The sequence below is a fragment of the Ictidomys tridecemlineatus genome, chromosome 1, assembly GCF_052094955.1.
Source record: "Ictidomys tridecemlineatus isolate mIctTri1 chromosome 1, mIctTri1.hap1, whole genome shotgun sequence".
NCBI lineage: Eukaryota > Metazoa > Chordata > Mammalia > Rodentia > Sciuridae > Ictidomys > Ictidomys tridecemlineatus.
This window is the reverse complement of record NC_135477.1, coordinates 221,766,914-221,789,982: the sequence shown is the minus strand read 5'-3', so window position 1 is coordinate 221,789,982 and position 23,069 is coordinate 221,766,914. Positions and strand designations below refer to the sequence as shown.

At 37.7% G+C, this 23,069-nt stretch overlaps 1 protein-coding gene across 1 annotated transcript; it reads right to left on the bottom strand.

The window, feature by feature from the left end:
• Positions 1 to 6,916: 6,916 nt before the first annotated feature.
• Positions 6,917 to 14,773, bottom strand: Esm1 (endothelial cell specific molecule 1). Its single transcript, XM_005319634.5, has 3 exons — positions 14,014 to 14,773; positions 10,602 to 10,751; positions 6,917 to 8,455 (listed from the first exon to the last, which is right to left on the bottom strand). Exons 1-3 carry the CDS (start codon positions 14,312 to 14,314, stop codon positions 8,355 to 8,357), a joined length of 552 nt encoding a protein of 183 aa, XP_005319691.1. The 5' UTR covers positions 14,315 to 14,773; the 3' UTR covers positions 6,917 to 8,354.
• Between the last annotated feature and the right edge of the window lie 8,296 nt (positions 14,774 to 23,069).

The window sequence follows — 23,069 nt, the reverse complement described above, 5'->3', positions numbered from 1 at the left end:
GGTCTTATTCCTGATTTCAAAATTTCCCCATGAGTTATGTTTGTTGTATTTTATTTACATATTACAAATAATATAAACATTGTTATAAGCTTTATTAGAATAAAGAAGTTTTCTTTAAAAAAAATAAAAATTTAAAAAGCACACTTTGATTTGGAAAATTTTATCCACACCAAGAATTCCTAAGCTGTGCTTCTGTTGAACCAAAGCTTTTTATTCCAGAAAAGAGCTACCATTTGTGCAAATGTGCTCTATAAGAAAGTACGATTATCCGTATTTTCTGTTTAAACTCCTATTTCCATATTTAACAGAGTTTCCAAATGATAAAGTACATCTCAAAACAACAGAAATATAGAATTTTAGTAATAATCACTTAAGTAGTAAATCACAAATTTGTTTTCATGCTGCAATTTTAATTTGCACAAATGGTAAGAACTTTATTCTTTTTTCCAACTATAAAGCTATAAATTTTTCATAAAATAGCTAGACATATAAAGAATAGGTATCCCTGTTAACATCTTGACTAATAGTCAAGAATTTGTTTCTTCACAAAAATTAGATCTATTTTTATGGCTTTATAACATTTTTTCCCGCTGAATATGCAGTAGAAATTTTCCTTGGCAAACTCCACTGAAGTATCTCACTGAAATCACCATGTGTCTTCATGTATCACAGAAAACTCTAGAATGTGTGGGCTGGGGTTGTAGCTCAGTGGTAGAGTGCTTGCATTGCAGGCAGGAGGCACTGGGTTCAATCCTCAGCACCAAATAAATAAATAAATATATTGTGTCCATCTACAACTAAAAAAAAAAAAAAAATAGAATGTTGATATCCATAGAGTGCAATGAATAATCCAGACAGGCAGACTTTCCTCTGGGATATACCTGACACTCACATTACCACTGGTTGAATTTATACTAAGAGTCTGTTCCCTTTATTCCCAAACCTGTTTGTGCCAGTTACATAACTTAATTATATATTTTATAGATCAAAAGCTAGCAATTCAATAAGAGTATTGCTGTTTCTACAAAAATGAGGATGAATGTTTTAGGGAAAACTTTATAATAAAGTTATCACTAAAAAAAAAAAAAAAAAAAAGCAGCCAGGCGCAATGGTGCACGCCTATAATCCCAGGAGCTCTCTTGAGAGGCTGAGGCAGGAGGATCCCAAGTTGAAAGTCAGCCTCAGCAAAAGCAAGGCCCTAAGCAACTCAGTGAGACCCTGTCTCTAAGTAACATACAAGATCGGGCTGGGGATGTGGCTTTAGTGGTCGAATGCCCTGAGTTCCATGCCTGGTACTCCCAACAAACAAACAAAACAAAACAAAAAACAGCTACTCTCAAATCAGGGGAATGGGGAGTCATGAAAATCTAGAAGTCTGTACCATGATTGAAGTTTAGTCAAGAAAAGAATTGTGTGCTCCATTTAGTTGCCAACTCCAAGAAGCACTTATATTGTCTGTCGTAGTTTGGATCCCAAATGTCGCCCAAAAGCCCTTTTGTTGAAGCCTTAGTCCCCAACCTGGCACTATTGGGAGATGGTGGAAACTCTGAAGAGGTCGAACCAGTGAGAGCTGTTCCAACCACCAGCAGAGTACCCTCAAAGGTGATGGCAGGGTTCCAGTCTCTGCCTATTTCTCATCTCGGCCATCAGGCGAATGGTTTATCTATTCTGTATGCTCCCACCACAATGTGCTGCAGTCCCTACCCCCACAAGCCTACAAGGAAAGGATCCATCTGATCATAGACTGAAATCTCCAACACTATGAGCCCAAATAAACCTTTTATATTTATGAGTTTATTTATCTCTGTTTTTGTTACAGTAACAAAAAGCTGACTAACACATTGTCCCTCTAGCTTTGGAGTGAACACCTCCACATTAATCACTATACATGCACCTCATCATTTTTACTGACTACACCATATTCAATTCTCAGTTATATTGTCATTTCTTCAACCAATACTGTATTGGTGACTTTTTCAACTTTTTTACATTTTTCCAATACTCTAAACCATTGCAACATTTGTTGTATATACATTTTTGCATACTTTAAAAATTATTTCCTTAGGATAAATTCATAAAAGTAGACTTGTAGGGCAGGGGATATAGCTCAGTTTGTAGAGTGCTTGCCTCTCATGCACAAGGACCTGGGTTCAATCTCCAGCACCACACACACACACACACACAAAATGACTTATAAACAAATCAAGGTGTATTGTTGCTGCAGAAAGTCTTCATTGTTCCTTACAGATAATCCTGAGCTTAGAAAGGTATCTCTCTAATCTTAGATGGGGGATGGAAACAAACAAGTGCCCTCCTAGTAAATATGGTTTCCCTCTTGCTGCAAACTAATTGCCCTGCCTCTTTCCCATACAACCTTTTAGAAAAATGCTCACCCACCATGCAGTTCACACCATTCAGTTAGGCTTCCATCCCTACTGTGATCACCAGCGAACACTTAAAAACTCTTCAGTTCTACTGCTTTCTCTTGATGTTACATGACATTACTTGTCACTCTTCTTGAATATCTTTCTGTGAGAACACATTACCTGATTTCTTCTTAAGTCTCCAGTTCTTACATCTCCATCTTCCTTTTATGATCTTCTACCTGACCCTGCTATCCCTTTAGTTTAAAGTTTCTTTGACATTTATCAACCCTTTCAGCTGCTTAAATAATTAAAGATCTTCTTTTATTAATTTTTATTTATATATGACAGCAGAATGCATTACAATTCTTATTACACATATAGAGCACAATTTTTCATACCTCTGGTTGTACACAAAGTATATTCACACCAATTTGTGTCTTCATACATGTACTTTAATGATGATGTTCATCACATTTCACCAACATTTCTAACCCCATGCCTCCTCCCTTCCCCTTCCTCCCCTCTGCCCTATCTAGAGTTTGTCTATTCCTCCCATGCTCCCCCTCCCTACCCCACTATGAATCAGACTCTTTATATCAGAGAAAACATTCAGCATTTGGTTTTTGGGATTGGCTAACTTCACTTAGTATTATATTCTCTAACTCCATCCATTTACCTGCAAATGCCATGATTTTATTCTCTTTTATTGCGGAGTAATATTTCATTGTGTATATGTGCCACATTTTTTATCCATTCATCTATTGAAGGCATCTAGGCTGGTTCCACAGTTTACCTATTGTGAACTGTGCTGCTATAAACATTGATGTGGCTGTGTCCTTGTAGTATGCTGTTTTTAAGTCCTTTGGATATAGACCCAGAGAGGGATAGCTGGGTCAAATGGTGGTTCCATTCTCAGTTTTCTAAGAAATTTCCATACTGCTTTCCAGATTGGTTGCACCAATTTGCAGTCCCACCAGCATGTATGAGTATACCTTTTTCCCCACATCCTTGCCAACACTTATTGTTGTTTGTTTTCATAATAGCTGCCATCTGACTGGAGTGAGATGAAATCTTAGAGTAGTTTTGATTTGCATTTCTCTAATTGCTAGCAATGATGTACATTTTTCATATATTTGTTGATTGATTGTATATCATCTTCTGAAAAATGTCTGTTCAGGTCGTTGGCCCATTTATTGATGGAGTTATTTGTTTTTGTTTTTTTGGTGCTTAGCTTTTTGAGTTCTTTATATATCCTAATTAGTGCTCTATCTGATGTGTGAGGGGTAAAGATTTTCTCCTAAGATGTAGGCTCTCTATTCACCTCCCATATTATTTCTTTTGCTGAGAAGAAACTTTTTAGTATTAATCCAACCCATTTGTTGATTCTTGATTTTAATTCTTACACCAAAGGAGTCATATTAAGGAATTTGGGGCCTAATCCCACATGGTGGAGATTAGGGCCTACTTTTTTTTTTCTATTAGATGCAGGGAATAATTAAGGATCTTTAAAACATTAAATGTACAACTGATTAATAAATAAAGCAAAGTATTATTTTGTAAGGCCAAAAAATGATTGTCGTTCATACTCTTCTAGGCAAACCTAGCTTTCCCTGTATGGATGACTCTTAAAGTATGATCCCTGGATCAACAGCATCTGTATCACCTGAGAACTTGTTAGAATATTCTTGGGCCCCATCCCAAAACCTACTGAACCTGCAGTTTGTATTCTAATAAGGCCTCCAGGTGATTCTGATGCATGCAAACATTTAAAAACCACTACTCTATATAATGCACCCTTTTAATGTGAGGCATTAGTTTAATGACTAGGATAACTGAGGGAATCAGAAATAATGAATTCTCCTTTTAAGTAGCTGTGTAATGTTGAATTACATACATGGATCCTTTATTCCTAAGGCGATCAGGGTAAAAGAAAGGACTAAAATGCAGGATAGAAATAGAAGTCCTCCCAAATTGCTTCTCACAAGAAATGAGAACCTAGTTTGGCTACATGGGAATTACCTTACCCCTTTTGCTACCACTGGTGACGTTCCCCAGTACCTGAGGGGGAAGTGCTCCCTTTGTTGCCCTGGACAATCTTATTTGCCAGATTCACTGACTCCAGTGCAGACCCCTACTTGTCACAATCACCTCACATACCAACAGGCAGGATAGAGGGAGGCAGGGGAACTGGCAGATGAAAGGGCAGGGAATACTGTCTGCTTCTTAAGCAGCCACTGCTCTGGTGAAGGCAGAGGCCTGTTACTTGTGTGCCCTGTAAGGTTCATCTTCTCTCCAGCCCCTTCCTCGCTCTCTCTGTTTCCTAGCCTCCATGAGGTGAGCAGCTTTCCTCCAGTCATCCATTCACCCATCCCACTTCCCTTCTGCCCTGCTCTCCTCCTATCTATCTACCCACCCATTCACCCATAATTCTAGAAATACTGGTGTACCAGCTTGATTTCTCTCCAATATCAAATGAGGTTGGACCTCATCAGAGACCACCCATCCATGATATTTTGTTTGTTTGTTTTGTTTTAGGGTTTTTGTTTGTTGTTGTTTTTGGTTTTGTTTGTTGTTGTCATTGTTGTATTTTTGGTTTCCTCAGTATTTCCCAGAATGGTCCGCTGGAATGCAGAAAGAAAATCTCAGAACTTCTATTTATATTTCTTCACCCATCGATTTGAAGTTTCTAGTTTGGGTGTGTGAGTGAATCACACACTATATAGCCTTTTGTTACTGGCTTCTTTGACTAAGCGTGTTTTTGAAGTTCATCTGTATTATAACGTGAATTCAATGTATTAATACTATAATAAACATGTAATTTAAAAATCACATTCTCAAAAAATCAAAAAGTGTACAATCAGGGGCATGGAGAATACAAATATTTTGGAGACCACAGCTATGAAGAATATGTTCAAAAGACCACAAGAGCAATTGAGGATACACAAGTACTCGCTTTGGGAGTAAAGAGCAAGAAGAGGCCCAGTCACAGTCTTGTAAAGCTGGACATCTAGAAAACATGGCCACAACCCAGTGCAGATGGGGCCCACCTTTGTTCCACGTTATTGTGTGTTATGGTTTGGATATGAGGTGTCCCCAAAAGCTTCTGTGCTAATGCAGGAATTGTTAAGAGGTGAGATGTAGGTGGGGCAATGGCTGAAGGAGGTAGGTCACGGGGTGTGTGCCCTGGAAGGTTTATCTTCTCTCCAGCCCCTCCCTCGCTCTCTCTGTTTCCTAGCCTCCATGAGGTGAGCAGCTTTCCTCTACCATGCCTTTCCAGTATGATGTTTGGCCTCACCTTGGGCCCAGAGCAATAGTCCGCTGTCCATGAACTGAATCTCTGAAATAAAGAGCCAAAATAAACTTTTTCTCCTCTAAGTTGATCTTGTCAGGTATTTTGGTCACAGCGATGAAAAGCTATCTTATACACTGTCCAAGGTCACACTGCTGAGCCAGGAACACAGGCCAGTCATGCCCGAGTCTAGCTCTTATTTTACTGCCCACACAAAGGAACATGGAACTGGAGCCTGAACTTGAAGCCAAGACAGCAAATTCTTTAAGTAACCTCTCTGCCTAAGAGCATGTCCTGAAACTTCATTACGTATAGGTGAAAGTAAAGATTTCAGTGATTTGTTTTAATTTAATAAGAAAATGAGGAACTTTCACTAATATAACTTTGTATCACATTCATACCATGTTTCTTCCAACCTAAAAAAAACTGAATGTTTTTCCTTCATACAGACATAACTTTTTTAGCATATTATCAGTTCACTTAAAAGATTTCATCATTTGCCCATAAGGCTGAGTGAAGGTATGCCATACATGGATATAATACTCTCAAACTTCAAACCTGGAGTTACTCTCTTCTTTCACAGGTACAGAATGGTTTGTCTTTTGGCCACATTTTTAAAAGTACAACCATTTTGAAAAATATTAGAAACAATACGAAAATAAAATACTAAGTCATGATTGTGAGTGAGAACACGAATGAGATACCAAACTGTAGAAAGTGGAAATAGGTTGACATTTTTAGAACTGTAACCTTCAGCTAACAGCTGCTTGATATTTACTATTGAAGGTTTCCTCACAGAACCTAGAATAAGGTGCAGTAGCTGTTAAATGGCAAGGTTTCTGCCTTCAAAGAAGTTGAAATCCAGGAAGAGAAAACAAAACTAAATATATTCTTACGTTTAGTATTTCAGTGTTGTATGAAGGAGCCATCAGTGACCTGGAAATCATCATTTCAGGTCCTAGATCTATAACTTCCTTAGAACATCAGAAGTGATGGTGGTGGTGGTTTAAAAGAAACCCACAGGGGTAGAAGTAAAACTCTGTAAAATGGATGAATAATATATAGGAACCTACTCTTTAGAAAGATCTAAAGGATGAGTAGACCAAAGATGTGAGGCAAAGAAATAAATATTCTAACCTCTTGTTTTCATGGAGGATGTTTATCTGTAGCAGAAAATGCAGCTGAAGAGCTTATCATTTAATATGCATGAAAGAGTTCTTATTCATTATATAAATAAGATTTAACAAATTAACAAAGTCAATTGACATGGAACAGCTGTGTCTTTTCATTTTATTGAACAATAATAAACTTGTCCTTTTAAAACAAAACCTAACAGCTTATACTGCTTACATTCAAAGACCCTCCCACACGCACATTCACAACTCTGATGAAAATATAGGTAAATAGGGAAATAAATCTTAAATAAGTTCTTTACTCCGAATAAAACACTTCTGCAAATATTTCCTAGCAACATCTAGTACAACAGTCCTGTTTGTGCTAAGATCCTCCCAAGTGTACTCCTATTTCCACTTATCAATCAAGTTGGAAAACAAATATGAAAATACACTATATGTTTAAGTTGATGTTTCCTGCTGAAATTGACTTTTCAGTTCCAAACCTCCTAATCAGTTATTGTCTACTTTAGATTTTAAATACATCTAAGTCATCCCACTTTCTTTTAAGTAAATTCCCTCTGTTGCTCACTTTTTGATATTTTATAAATCCAGAGTGACTAAATTTTGTGTTTCTCTTGTACTAATTACTGTTACCATGCAATAGCTATTAATAATATATTTTCCAGCTTCAGATGTTTCAAAGCCTTATAGAGTTACACCTTTATTGCAACTATTTTAAACAAGTGGTTTTATGTTCATTGCCCCCAGAGGGTGATGAATATGAGCATGGAGGATGACCTGTATCAAACATATTTGTTTATAAAAATATATAAATATTTACCTTCATCCCTCCCCACCCCCCAGCAGGCAAAACACTCCCTAGTACTATCTCACATGAGGCATTCTTTAAACACTGATGGAAATGTATTGTTGATCCTCTGCCCCAGAACCATCCTTCAACCCACCTGAGTGCTGCATTGGCAACAACCCCAATTCAAGGTCAAATACCCACAAGTTTTAAACATCACACATCAGGGGTTTTCTAGTTTGTTTGTTTGTTTATTTTTTTAATTTCACCCCCCCATCCTCCCAATTAAATTAGGTTCTACTGAAGCTAACACAAGGAAAAGCTAAATATTATAATCCCCACTCTCACTCCCCTCCCTACCTTCTCTTGCTTCTGCCTGTTCCTCCTTTACGTATCCTAACATTAATGTACATCCAAGTCAAACAACCCCCCATACGGGGTCACTGTGGTCTTCACCTTTGACTAGCTTTCTCTTTGACCTGGCTCCATATAAGATTATCTAAATTGCATTTTTTAGTTCTTCATTAATACTATACACACACATTTAACAAATCTATATGCATTCAAATATTTAACAAATATCTAAATGTGTTCAATCATATGCATTTTATGGATTGTAAGTAGCCTACTTTCTTTTTTCCTGAATCTACCCTGAATCATACTTGACCTCCAAAAATTATTTATCCATATGCTATAATCTAGACAATTTTTTAAATGTTGGCTGAGTGTTGAACAATCATTAAAATAGAAGCTTTTCTTGAAAATCCCACCCAGGATCAGCGTGGATTCAACCATTTCATTACAGGGGACTGAGCAGCATTATCTTTCACAGTTTCTTCTCTGACAGCATTGCCATCTCCAGATGCCAAGTCAAGCTCTGAAATTAGAAGGAATACAGATAATATCCACATGGCTATAACTCAAAGACCAAACAATTTTTATTGTTTTTATTTAATTTTAATAGAGTCAAGATTCTGTGCTCTATATCAGTACCTCCTATCTAAAATAACCCTTTTTGCATTATTTCTGTTTATAAACCTAATATTACCTATTATTTTCTTTATTTTTTTCTGTATTATCTCATTCTACCACTATAATTTCAACTCCATGAAGGAGGGACTTTCTTTCATTTGCTCTAACATCCCATCATATACAACAACAATTGGAACATAGTAGGAACTTAATAAATATTTATGGTATGAGCAAATGCTGTAAGGATAGATTTCTAAGTAGGATTTTTATACTAACTTTAGAGAAGAGGGATTAACTTTGTGGTATGATTCCAGAAGGCAGATCAAAACGTATAATTTTTATATAGCTATTTCTTGCTTTACACACAAGAAAAATTATAATATTTAGAATTTTCTAAAATGAAACTTTCTGCTATATGTCTTTGCTTCAGTGTGCACATCCTGAAATGAAATGCTATAAGAAGATGAGTGTGACCTAGGAGACAAATGCATATAAATTCATGATGTATTTCAGATCTTAATCCCCACTCACCCCAGTAAAAAATTAAATTTTAAAAAGTTACTTGTGAATTCCCAGTCTTAGGATGCTAACAAAATAAACAAATAAAAAAATAAATAAATGGGACAACTAGGGTAAGGAAGTCCATCTGCCAAGAATGTTGGAGAAGACAACCTCAAGCAATTAGGGAATGGAAGGGACCTCTGAGAGAACCTATGCTGGTAAACCTTGGAGTCGTTTAATCTATTCTCAAAAGGTGATGCCCTGTAAACTGTAGCATTCAAATCCAGAAAGTCTCATGTAGGAAGTGCACAACTAAGCAAGGGGTCCCTGGGCAACCTGTCCACAATCTTTTAGAACTTTCTGTTCTCCATCTTGAACCTAAGGCTTACCAAGATGAATTGATAATCTTTAAATACTCCAGATCAGAAAAAGGAGAAAACCAAATGCTTTTTCCAAAAAAAAAATGTCTAATAAGAATCTCAATATTTATTTCTGGTATAAAAGTGAAAATATTTTTGTGCTGTCTATCATGAATGTCCATCAAGCAAAATAGTATCTGTTTCCAAGGCATCTGTATTTTAAATGTTCCACAATAATTATATATATTTGGGGCATGGTGTGATATTTTGAGTGTATAATGGTTAAATACAACTAGCAAATCAGTCACCTCTCATGCCAGGTTTTGGTGGTGGAAATATTTACTCTTTGCAGTTTTGAAACATGTAGTGCCTTATTAATTATAGTCACCATTCTGTGCACAGACAAATATGCTTTAGTGATACATGTATTTTATTATTTTATTTGTTTAAATATGTGTCATTTTTAAATGGTCAATTTCAACTTAATAAAGCTCTATGAGCCAGGCCATTTATCAACTTGATAACCAAATATGTTCATGGTACCATCTTATTAGGTTATATATTCCTTATATTCTCACAACTGTGTAAGAAATGTACATGACCTATAAGCAACATGTGAGCATAACTACAAATTCATTCATTTCCCAAATTTGATTTACAGTTAGTATTTCTTATCCTCTCCCAAATCCATAAAAATACATGCTTGGAATGCTTCCATTTAAATGCTTCCAATGGGTTAAAAAAAAATGTTCTCTATTTTTTTTTATCTTGGCTCTTAAACCTTATCCAATAAATTCCTCAAAGTACATTTTCTATGTGAAGTTGGTTGGGAGAGAAATAGTTTTGTCTAGTAAATATATAAAACAGGTCACTGAAGAATTTAAAGAACTTTGCATATCTCAGTTGGTTATTTTTATTACAGATTTTTTAGTAATCAATCCTATGTGTCCTCCATATAAACTAGGTTAACTTTATGAGAAATTATAGTATATAATCTCAAAATTATTAATGGGATTATTTTAGAAAATAGCAACAGCAACCAAACTCAACTACCACCCACCTTTTCCTGAGTACAATCAAGGAAACAAGATCACTCAAATCAACGTTTTATTCTATTCACTGGCATTTTTTAAGTTTTAAAAACTAGAAATGAGATTACTGTTGCCATGCCAGACCAGAATCAATTCTTACCTGTGCTTGAAACAAATCTCCGGGAAGACTTGGTTGATGAATATGGGAAGAAAGAAAATTTCAGACATTTGCCGGTCACCCTGTCACATATGCCCGACTGGCAGTTGCAGGTTTCTTTGCATTCCATCCCGAAGGTGCCGTAGGGGCAGTCTGAGGGCAGAGGAAGGATTAGAGAGGTACCCGCTCATGTGTGTGTGCATGAGCCTCCATCCAAGCAGCCCTGCGTGATTGCCTGAGGATTTGAACCAACCTCATGAATCTTGAATGTACAATGAAATCCAATTCTTGAAAACCCAGGCTTTGAATCAACTTTTAAATTTACAGCTTTATAAAATTCATGAATTACTTTATAAAATGTGTAAAGTCATAATTTTATAACTTTGGGTTATAAAAGTGAAATCACACAGTAAGATCGGACAATGGATGTTCCCGGCTTAGTGTAATGATGTAAAGGTTAACTGAAGACAGCTACACACAGCCAGTCTCCTTGGACCTGTCTTAATTCTGTTTATTTTCTGCTTAGATGTCAACAGACAGATTCTCACAGGTTATCTCTGTAGTAGCTCAGTGAAGATGGGAAATTAAAGGCTGGTAGAGTGCTTGCCTAGCATGTACAAAGCCCTGGGTTAAATCCTCAGCTCAAAAAAAAAAAATTGAATGGACATATATATCAGCTCCCCAGAGTTTAAAACATGTCATGCTGTCTTTGAATCCACTGTATTCACTGACAAGTTACAGTTTTAAATGTATAGCAAAGGTCTTCAAATTAACCAGGGATAAGAGAACTGTCACCTCAGCTCATCAGGAAGCAATCAACCCCCAAACTGCTTCAACCCTTGTAAAGTTCCTTATCTGTCTGAATAAGCAGTACAACCAACCTAACTCCCCCAGTTATTAGGAGGGTTCACCAGTAAAATTCTCAGCCAAGCTAAGATGCAAGATGCAAAATGAACAAGAAAGTTTAGCTTTTATAGACTTATCAAGAACTGGAAGCCTTTAGAGCTTCACTGTTTTTATACTTCGACTAAAACACACTACACTGAGATAAAGAAGACAGTCATTTGTTAAGAAGGCACAGTTAAATGACATAAACAGCATCTCAACTGGTCTGTAAAAGCCAGCAGAATGAATGTAGACTGTATATTCTCCTGGCATGAAAATATAAATGTACAATCACACATAGGTAGAGAAACAAGTTGTGAGGTATCTGGATCTTTAGCAACCCAATAATCCCCAGAATGATCAAGATGGATATTAATAAAATACAATTTTAAATTTTTTTTAGTAGTAGATTGACACAATGTCTTTATTTTATTGATTTTTTTTCATGTGGTCCTGAGGATCAAACCCAGTGCCTCACACATCCTAGGCAAGCACTCTACTATTGAGCTACAATTCCAGTCCCATTAAGTACATTTTTTATAAAGATTTAGGAGTGCTCTTTTCACCATCCTTCAGATTACAGAGGATCCTGCTTTTGTACACTGTCCTCTTGCTGGGAAGAAATCCTTAAGAGGAATCCTGAGAAAACCTCTAGGAGAAAAGAGCACAGGATTGGAATTTAATTATGCTTGCAGTGAAATCAAAAAATAAAAGTTTAGCCAAATTTTCAGTTACACTTCTAATGTAGCCCCTGATATATCCAACAGTGCTGGATGCATAGTAAGTGTTCAATAAATATGTGTTGGCTACCTAATTGTTATCTGAGCAGCCTAATAGCAAGCATTTGGATATTTAGAAAACATTTGGATATGCAGTTGAATTGTATAGTTTTATGGGTATTCTATAGAAAAGCTAAGGGAGGGAGATTTCCTACAACAAAATGGAACATCTCTACCTAGAATACCTAAGTCTGACCTGTTCTCGTTATATCCAGCAGAGAGAAAAACAGAATTTGTCAACAATCTGAAGGATGCTAAAAAGAGGAATCCAAAAATGAATTTTTAAAAATGTGTCTCATTAATATCATCCTCAATCATTCAGTAGAAATGAGAGTGCTAAAAATTCCAAGTACCTTACAGCTTGATTCTTATACTAATGCAATTGTACATGTATCATCACATTTACAAAAGGCATTTCTATGCCAAGAGAAAAAGCAATCCACTGTATATACTGGCTATATCATAAGCATGATTGTGTTAACCACTTCCTCCCTAATTTCCTTATGTGAGGTACTGTTTTCTTGACTGATAAGCACCGTGATTTGCAGAAAATACAGTTCCTACTCAGTTGAAAGAAACAGAAGTGTATCTGTTCACCAAAGAAAATATTTACTCAATATTCTACATCTTACTGGTTATAAGCAAAAATAATCTAAGCACAAAAACAAAATTCTCCCAATAGTCCAAGAATTTATTTTCTAACCTTTCATAGGTTTTACAGATTAATGTATTCACTTATAAATTATTTTCTAAAAGGAAGGAAAATTAATGGATTAGCTTAACTCTGGATGATTATCTCAGAAAAGAATACAATTGGATTAATACATAAGATATGAAAATTTAGAAATTTCTCAGAATTTTGACAAGTTACCTTTATACATCTGATATTGTTACAACATGAGTTGTGCCTTTGTAAAAGCTCTTAAGGAGATTATGAATGGAGCATTTTTAATCACCATTCTTTTGATTTTAAACATTTTTAAAATTTTAAACATTTCGAACTACAGTCATTAAGTTTTAAATAAACTCTACAAATGCTTAACTGTATCATTTAACTATAATTTCAATCTGATAAAGTTTCCCTTTAAGTCTATAAAACAGCTGATCTTATTCTTTATAGACTTTCAAGTTTTATTTTTCTTTACTGTTATTTTTGCTTTTCTTAGACCATCTGCTATTTTCCTATTAACCAAAATCTTTATAAAGTGGGATGTTTGTTTTATACTCCCAGAGATTCCTGCAAGAAGGTGAGCTATTTCTTTAGATGACTTAAACCCTCCTTATCCCATCACACACATTAGCATTTGTCAGAAAGATTCGAACTGGAGCTCTCCTCTCCACCCTGTGGACCCTTTCAAGATCAAAGACTCACTAAATCTGGGGACTAGAAACCACTCCAAGAGGTTATCTGGTGGGACCTCTGTAATCTCTGCCTTGACAGGAGAGAGCACCTAAAAGCATTCATAACAGATTACTTGTTACGTTTCTAAAGTTTTCCAGAAAAAGAGGTAATGCATCTTCCATTGCAACTTTCTTAAATATCCTAATCATAATGGGTACAGTGCTACATTTCATTCCATGCTCCCTGCACACTGGTTTCTATGCTGGGTGTAGTTTTCCTCCCAGGACAACACCTGTAGGGGACCTGCATCTTCCCTCTTCATCCTGAAGAGCAAAGCCACCTCACCTCCCAAACTACCTACAAGCCCCCAGGGAGCCCTGGATGGAGGAAGCAAGGGGTCACTCTTTACCTTTGCAGATACCAAACTCTTCACCAAAATCATCCTCCTCACTGTAAAACTGACACCTCAGCCCCGGGCCACACTTCACGCCATCCATGCCTGAGACCGTGCGGTAGCAGGTTTCTCCCAGCCCTGCAGCGCACACCTGGCAGCAGCCACAGTCGTCCAGCACCATCTTCTTGCAGTGCAAATTGCTTCTGCACTCACTACTGTCACAATGTTCTGGACAGTCCACGGCATACTTGATACTCCAAGCCACAGCCAGGTGCACAGGTACAAGGAGTGTGGTCAGCAGCAAGAGGCTCCTCATGTTTCTCTGTGGGCTCAGGCTCGGCTCCGAGTTGTGGTCTTTGCTGGTAGCAAGCAGAGTCCAAAGTGGTAGCTGAGTCTCTGCCTACACGTTTATGAGTTTTATACACTGGGTTGCCCGCATGCTTCCCCGTCATCAATTTCCTCAACCCAGCAGCAGCGCTGTCCTCCTGCCAGCCTCTCTTGTTTTAGTTTATGAAATCCAGGATGAAGGCTGGATTAACACACTGCTGCCATCCAGGAATTGAAAAGCCCAAGCTGATGTCATCTGTTATGTTTAGATGGTTGTTTTGCATGAGGGCTGAAAAACTCACTCACATCCGTCTCAAGGGCTCAAGGACGTCTGTGAAGGGGGAATAATAAAGAAGGTCGCACACCCCCCTTCAGGACAGGAATTGTTCTGACATCGGCATATCACTTGGGGTGTAGCTTTGTCTCAGAGTCTCTGTAGTTGGGAGGAAAATGATATCGACATGAATCATCAAGACCGAAGAAGCTTCTGTAAAAGAAAAAAATAATAATAAGCATTTGGTATTTCCCCTCAATAAATAGCTATGAGATCATTTGGAAGAAGAAAGGGTTATATTGTGCCTTTTCAATACTTAGAAGAAAGAAAATATTTTGATAGGGATTTTTTAAAGACCCTCTCTTCCTTCCTCCTGCCCTTCTCCTCCGAATATTATTTCTAAAGCAATTTGTGTCACATATGTCTAAGTCTATCGTGGATGTAGCTGTGTTTCTTAGTAAGATGTGGAACTGCAGCTGAGAATTTCCTTTAAAATCAACACGAAAAGCCACAAGAGAGGTAAGATCTTACTGGTGCTGTTTCTGGCTTACTCCATTCTGGAGAAACTTATCTGTTGGACTTCTCCTGACCCAAAACTCCCTGGAGAGAGGCTCATCCATCACTGAGTCTGCTCGACCAATGATGGAGTCCGTCGGGAGCCCTTCCCTCACCTCCTGGCATCTGTCAGAGCCCTTGCTAAAAACCGCCAAACAAGGCAGCCAGCCCAAGGAAACAAACGAGCCAGCAGGGCAATGAGAATAAGCTCCAGCAAGTCCGGAGAAAGGAAAAACATTACCCATCAGGAAGCAAGGTCTTCATGCTATGGAAGGTCACAGGGCATAGGTCCCACTGCAGAAAACAGAGGAGGTCTCTTGAAATATTGACTGGACCAGGGCTTCATTGAGCAAGGTTTGCAGCACAGAAAGAGCAAGATGGAAGAAAACAGAGGGGAATTCTTAAACCAACCATGTGTTGGATTATAAACCCCTTTCCCACTTGTCAAACCCATAGTCATCTGGTAAATAAATGACCCAGCAAAGTGGTCTGTTGAAATTAGCTGTGGGAAATCTACGGGACTCAGCTTCCTCTCTTGAGAATTGACAGTATTAGATTAGTCAACCTTTGAGATTCTCCAAAAGACGGGACAGAGAGGCCTGGTCTCTACTTTTGTGAATAAAATATAAGTGGGTGGAGGGAGCAGGAGGAGTGCAGGGAATTGAGGAAGTGGGAAAGAAGGCAAAAGTTTTAGCTTCCAAATTTCCCAAATTTTCCAAGACCATCTATTTTGAAATTCTTTATATTCATCTCTTTATATTTATCTTTAAATTCATCTCTCCAGAAACAAACATGTACATAATGGGTGGAACACTGATTGACTGTTTTCAATAGTGGATAATATTTACTGAGCATATATTATGTATCAAACCCTGTTCTTAAACATTTCACATGTTTCACTTGCCCCTCACCACACTATTATAAAGTAATTATTATCATGTCTACTTTTTGAATGAGAGGTTGAGTCAGAAAGAGGTCAAATAATTTGCCCCAATTCTGCCATAATGTCAGAGATTGATCAAACTATCAATTTAATCCCAAAGCCTCACAGTCTATTGCTTATTATAATACAGTCAAGTTTCCATGGCCAGTATCTCCAATGGTTCACAATTTAGGTTGATCCTAAGAAAGGTTTCTTGTTCAAACTTTGTCGAACACCACTTTCTGAGGAGAGAGTGGCTACCTGAAATAGTAGTTAATAATAATACCTACCTAATCTTTGTAGAATTCTTACTATGGATGAGACTCTATGCTAAGCACTTTATGTAGATTACACATTTAACCTTTAAAACAACATCCAGAACTAGGTACTATTCTTATACCCATCTTTGAGATAAGAAAACTGAGCCCTGGAGAAGTTAAGTAACTCATCCAACAGCACATAGTTAATAAATGGTGAAGCCAAGACTCCAGCCCTGAGATGAATGGGCTTGGAGACTAGAAAAAGGATTTCAAAATCAAATATATACAGATGGCAAACAAATGGCCCAGATGGGTAAAGTGGTGAGCAATACAAGGTACGATTCACAAGGCATGGAGTGAATTTTGTACACCTGAAGAGAATACAAAGTTTTAAATATTTTCCACTATGGACAAAGGGAAACCAAATTGATACTGCCTTTGGTAAATGACAACTAAATAGAGAAGATGAAAATTGAGAATATGAAATCCGTGACAGTAAACCAAACAATGCCTAGATGAAATAGCATCAGTAAAGTTCATCAATGATAGAACTATCTCAATTCATAGTATCTAACAACTGACTCATTTTAGGAAAACCTTCAATTCCTTCTAAAACCCAGCAAAATCCCTATGGGATTTTTATCCATTTTTTTTTTCTATCTTCCTATAACCTCGAGTTCAGATCAACCAATTCCATTAAGAAAATTAGGAATTAATAAAGGGATAGGAAGTCAGCACATGAATAACCAAGAAGCCAATTTAATTTTCAGCCTCCCCCCAAAATTAAGGTAAAAGCAAAACTTGACCTTGAGCTCATGGTTGACTTGCTTTGTGCTGGGAACTGGCCCATCTCTCAGCTTGCTCTGCCTGGACAGCAGTTGTACAATAAAGAATTTAAAAAAAAAAAAAAAAAGGACAAGTTTTCAAATTCCAAAAAATTTAGCCAGGCTCAGTAGCACATGCCTACAATCTCAAGAGCTCAGGAGGCTGAGACAGGAGGATCGTGAGTTCAAAGCCAGCCTCGGCAACTCAGCAAGGCCCTAAGCACCTCAGCAAGACCCTGCCTTTAAATAAAATACAAAAAAAGGGCTGGGGATGTAGCTCAGTGGTTACGCACCCCAGGTTCAATGCCTGGTACCAAAAAAAAACTTCCAAAAATGTAAATTCAAGGGGCTGAGGTTGTGACTCAGTGGTAGAGTGCTTGCTTAGCATGTGTGAGGCACCCGATTCGATCCTCAGCACCACATACAAATAAAATAAAGATATTATGTCCACTTATAATGAAAAAATACATGTTTTTTTAAAATGTAAGTTCAAGCTCTAGTGGGGTTACACCAAATCATCTCTAGATTCACAGGACATAGCAAGTAGTCTTCTGAATTGGGATAGAGAAATGATAAAACCAAATCTCTATTCAACCCAGCATGCCCATACATTTAAAATGCAGTGATTTTTTTCCTTAAATTTGGTATTGTGCCAACCAAGAAAATAAGCCTACGTAAATCCGCTGATATTTTCTACTTTAATTTGCAAATAGTGATTGATTGCAACCAAATGCCAAGGATTTATTTCTGATAGGCAAAGATGATCCAGTGGTAAAAGTTCTGGTAGGTTCCAAACCCTCAGGAGGTGGTTCATGGTCAAGCTGATTATATAACATTAACTGTGCCTTCCTAACAACCCATCTCTACCCAATGAGTTTGATTTAAATTGAGTTGCAGAGGCAGCCTTGAAGGCAAACATTTCCAAGGGGCAAGAACAGATGTTTACAAGCAGATTTTTGATATGTGACACCTTTTAGGTATTTCAGTTTAGTTTTTCCTTGTGTGTGTGTTTGCATCCGAAAGTCTGCCTGCTCTGACACCAGCTGTGACATTTTGGTATATGCCTAGTGCAAGGTCTAGCATATTTTAGGAGCTTAATACTTAAGAAATACATATTTGTAACCAGATTTTCTCAAAATCATTTTCAGAGAGCACAAGTTGAAATGGGCATAAATATGTTCCCCTTCTTTGTCTTTCCACCAAGAGAGGCAAAGGGAGCACCTGCTTCTTAGGAGGGCAAGGTTGACCTGCAGAGCTGAATATTTCTCTGTGGGAAGGAAGCAGAGGTTTCCAGAAATAGCAGAAGCCACTGGGCATTGAACAGAGTCTGAGCAAAGATTGTCAGCTCTCACACAACTAACCTACTTGGTCCTCTTGACCTTTGGGGATTGGCAGTACCATGTGCCACCTGAGAAGTTCATAGGAGCCCTTGGAGTCAAGGGACTCTGACAAAATACATCTGTCGGAGGGCAGAGGATCATGGCAGGAACAGTAAGCGGTCAAAGGCTAGGGCCTGGGGAGTTCTAGACACAGCTCTGCCACTAGCAAGCTATGTGATCTTAGGCAAGTCACATGCCACGTACCTTAGCCCTCTTCTCTCTCTCTACCTCAATAATGAATTAAGAGGACCAAATAGTGCAACAGCCAAGAAAGTATCATGACCATTATCATAAGAATCTAATTTTTGAAGATTTGCTGCATTCTTAATAAGTGAACTTATGTCTTGGAGCAACTATTTCTCCAAAAGAAATACCTTTACAGTTCTCTAAGTTTCAATTTTTTTAATAAAGACAATTTTCAAAACTACAGGCAGTTTCCAAAACCTACATGTGTTCAGAAGAGTCAGTGAAGTGCACCTGTTTGAACCGGGCCTCCTGCCTGGGTACAGGCTCTTGGATTTGTACTAAGAAACAAGTCTACACTTTGGGCATCTAGGGCACCCTCAGAGTTGCCCTTGGGACCCACAAGTATAGAGGTCTACAGGTGAGTGTGATAAGGACCTGGCATCCACAGTGTCTGCTACAAACCTCAACCCAGAATCTCTGGGCACTCAGAGAATTTTGTCTCCATAGCCACATCTTTGACTCCAGTGGAATCTGGGTAAGTTGCCAGATTCAGGTTTCTTTTTAACCCTGGTCAAATCTAGAAACTTCAACTTTGGGCTACATTGCTAGGAATTTGTTTAGAGCCAGGTGGTTTAGACTCGGGAACACGTGAGGAGCTCTCAAGTTGTCTCCAGATGTCTCTCCCCCTTGCCCCAGTTCTGGCAAGCTCAAACATAAAAAGTGTCTAGGCAAGTTTTTCTAACAGCTTGCCCATTTTCAAATTAGGGTTCTGGATTTATGAATCCATCTGCAAGAGATTTCAGTCACGGAATATCCCTCTACCTTCAAATATTAACCTATATCCAAAAGTGCCATGCACTGCTCTGATACAAAAAGAAAAAGAAGAAGAAACAACATGAATTGCAAAAGGAGCTCTGAACTCAGAACCAGAAGACCCAAGTTGGAATCCCAGTTCCACCATCAGTCCTGGTGAGATACCAATCAGCCTTCCTGATTAACATGAAGCCCTTTTTCTCCAGTAAAATATAAGAAAGAGAAATGTATTCCCTTTTTCAAAAAGATGTTTTGAAGATGGAAGGGGAAATGTATATGTGAAAACATGGTTTGACTCTAAATGACCATGCAGGTGTGAAACACTGTTACTTATTCTATAAGACAATTTATACCTGAAAGAAAACAGGCCAATGTGTATCTGCCTCAAGCAAGACTCACTCATTTCTCCATTCCTCTCACTTTTTACAAAATGATCCAGTTTTTCATTCACTTGATTCACAGAAAACCACAATGACCAAGTTTCAGCATTCTTCCTTAGATAAACTCGCCCACTCCTCTTAGGAGCCTGCCTCGCCCTGTTCCAGTTTGACATGACTAAACACTCACAAAACTCTTTTAGGTTAAAAGAGTTTTTTAAAACGTCGGTTTCCTAAAGTATTAACTTAGGCATTGGAAATCAGTTAAACCTTAGAACTGTCTAACACAAGAGAACACAGAGTTAATAGGCCATGTTAGAAGTTACTACTAAGAGATTTGGAATTTTTACTAGGAATTTTTAAAAGATGGATTTCTGATTACCGTAAGAATCATAGGAAATGATTCTGCTACTTTGCTTGTCTAATACGTGGCACTTCCTTTGCCTAACCTTCAACTGACCCCTTTTATAAGTAATAAAATATAAATCAGGACCACCCTCAGTAGAATCATCAGCTTGTCTAGCAATGAGAGCATTAGCCTTTTATATGGCATGTGGGCTAAATAAATAATCAAATTTTTTTAAAAAGGCCAAAGTTAGTCACTTGAAAAACAGAAATAGGAAAGATAACTTCCAAGATCCTCATTTAGGACTTTTTAAGGAACTGGCAGTTTCAGTTTCAGCTCTTTAATCTGGCGTCTAAATCTCAACTCCTTTATTCCTGGGATGTTCACAATGAAGGGCCACACAGTGACTTTCTTAAAAACAAAAGTAACTTGCTTTTTTTTTTTTTCTTTTTTCTGTCTGCCATGGACTTTAGGAAGTCCCAAAGCCCAAGATCTGAGAGCTTGAGCACATATATGACACTTGAGGGTATCATGAAGACAGGGCTCTGTTCAGTGGTTCTCAAAACAGTAGATCTCCGCAGATCACCTATATCAGAGCAACCTGGGAGCTTGTCCAAAAGGCCACAGCCAGGGATTCCAATTTGATGAGTCCAGGGTGGGCCTGGGAATGAAATTTTTTTTACAAATGTACCAGTTGATTCTGAGAAACTGAAAACTTTAAGAAACCTCTAAACTGGTTTTCCCCTTCACTGTCTTCAAATTAGTAGAGTTAGTACTTAAGAATTCTGAAGATTTTTAACAGGAAAAGCCTATTACCTTTGAGGGATTGCCTAGGATTTTTAATTGTATCTGGCACATGAATTTTTCAGCATGTTTCCCTGATTCTAAGGTATATATCTTCCCATGTCAGTGTCTATGAAGTTCAGATTCAGCCATCATATTGTAGGTGTCATTGACCATGTGCACATTAGAACTTGCAGGTTGGGTACCAAGCATTGGAAGACTCTCAAGGACCCTAGAAGAGAGCTATCTTTTGAGAAATGCTACATTACCCATGGTCTTATGACCCAGAGGCCAAGAGTCTGTAAAAAAAGACATGGCATTGGCAAGTGATTCAGAAGGATCAGCTATGAATGTGAATCATTTTAGGAAAATTTTAACAAACTCATTTAATTTACATATTTCCTCTTATGAATCCATGTCCAAACAAGCCTAAAAGAGTGCTTTCAATTAGTAAAAATTCTAGTGATATGAAAGTATTATGTCAGAGTCTAATGGAAAGAATATTTTCCTTGTTTAATGATACACACAAAAATACTGGCAACATATTACCTGATGATATTTTAGATTCAATGAAATGTGGTAGTTATCAGTTTGTTTACCAGTAGAATATGTTCTGTTTTATCAATCTTTAATCCTCTACTAGGACACTACATGATGAAATTTAAGACTTTACCCTTCGAAGTTGCCTGACAAACATCATCCTAACTTGATCTGACTAGAGGTATTTTTGAGGTTAAAAAATACGTGCTGTAAAACCCAAGTTTAATATCCCACTCTCCATTCCACAGTGTGCACACACACCCCAGCATATGTTCCGACAGTGGATCACCAGCCTGCTGGCCACGGTCTTCCAGACAGCATGCTGAGAACGCCTTCCTTTGTAAATATATTTAGGAAGTACTCGCTGAATAAAACACCAAACAATGTTCCCAAGAATAAAAGGAATCCAATGTACTTTTGGATTTCTGTATTCAAAGTGTTCTTAAGATGACAAATCAAAATTTCCACTTTCACGTAGCCTAGTTTAGAATGTTGGTCTGTGGGAGATTTACTATTATTACAAATGCAATGTTGGTGAACATTGACCCAGGCTGTATTTTAAGTATTAATGCCTTCATTTTGCTAATTTTAAACAATGAAACTTTAAATAAGGTCATGAATGACCATCTTCTAAGAACCCCATATCCAGGTAAGAACTTGTACTGAAAATAAGAAAAGGTAGGGTCATCAGATCCTATCAGGGAACACTTGAAGGACAGTGTGAAGGGCCTGGAGAGGAAACCATTGAGTAAAACCATTTGAAGGGCAAGGTGGCATGCTTGTCAGATGACATCTCCCTAATTGCTGAAAACATACACACATTCACAATCAAAAACCAAAAAAGCAACACGGACAATAAAAATAACATGAGGAATTCACTCTGTCAAACAGTCCTCCATGGTAAGCTGTTAAATGTGTTCGTTTGTGATTGGAAAACAACATAAATCTGCTACAGGAAGACAGACGCCTTTCCCCTTTGAGGGACAGGACACAAGTCAGAGCCATTCACATTCAGTTAGGAGAGCTGAAGACCAAGACATAAAGCAAATGCTTTCCTCTGTATACAGTCCTACTTCTAGGGCAATTAGAATATATGGGTAACCAAAGACCCTCAGTACTTGAAAAGAGGAGGTAGGGAGGGCCCCAGAAAACTTCTCAAGTCCTAAGCACTTCAAAGTTCTGAGCCCAGAACTAGAAAAGGTCTGATTTAAGTAGTTCAGGGAGAATTGTTTACTCAACTGCCAAAACAACCAGAGCTTTAAAAATGTTAGATAACTTAGAATTCTATGATTTATTTTTTAACTAAATATTGTCTAAAGCTTTTTAGTTTTTCTTAATCTTGTTCTTCAGCAGTTATACAACGTTCATATTTACAGTTTAATAACTTGAAGATTTCTTTTCGTAGAAAACAGAACAGATCAGATCAGAGGCAAATGTGGCCATGTCTTGGTCCATTTGGATTGCTGCAACAAAGTACCATAGACT

Excerpts from the sequence above, each read along its gene's own strand:
- Esm1 (XM_005319634.5), bottom strand. The coding sequence starts at position 14,314 with ATGAGGAGCCTCTTGCTGCTGACCACACTCCTTGTACCTGTGCACCTG. Across the intron at positions 10,752-14,013 it reads AGAGTTTGGTATCTGCAAAG|ACTGCCCCTACGGCACCTTC; the intron begins GTAAAGAGTGAC and ends CTCTGCCCTCAG. Across the intron at positions 8,456-10,601 it reads GAGATTTGTTTCAAGCACAG|AGCTTGACTTGGCATCTGGA; the intron begins GTAAGAATTGAT and ends TTCTAATTTCAG.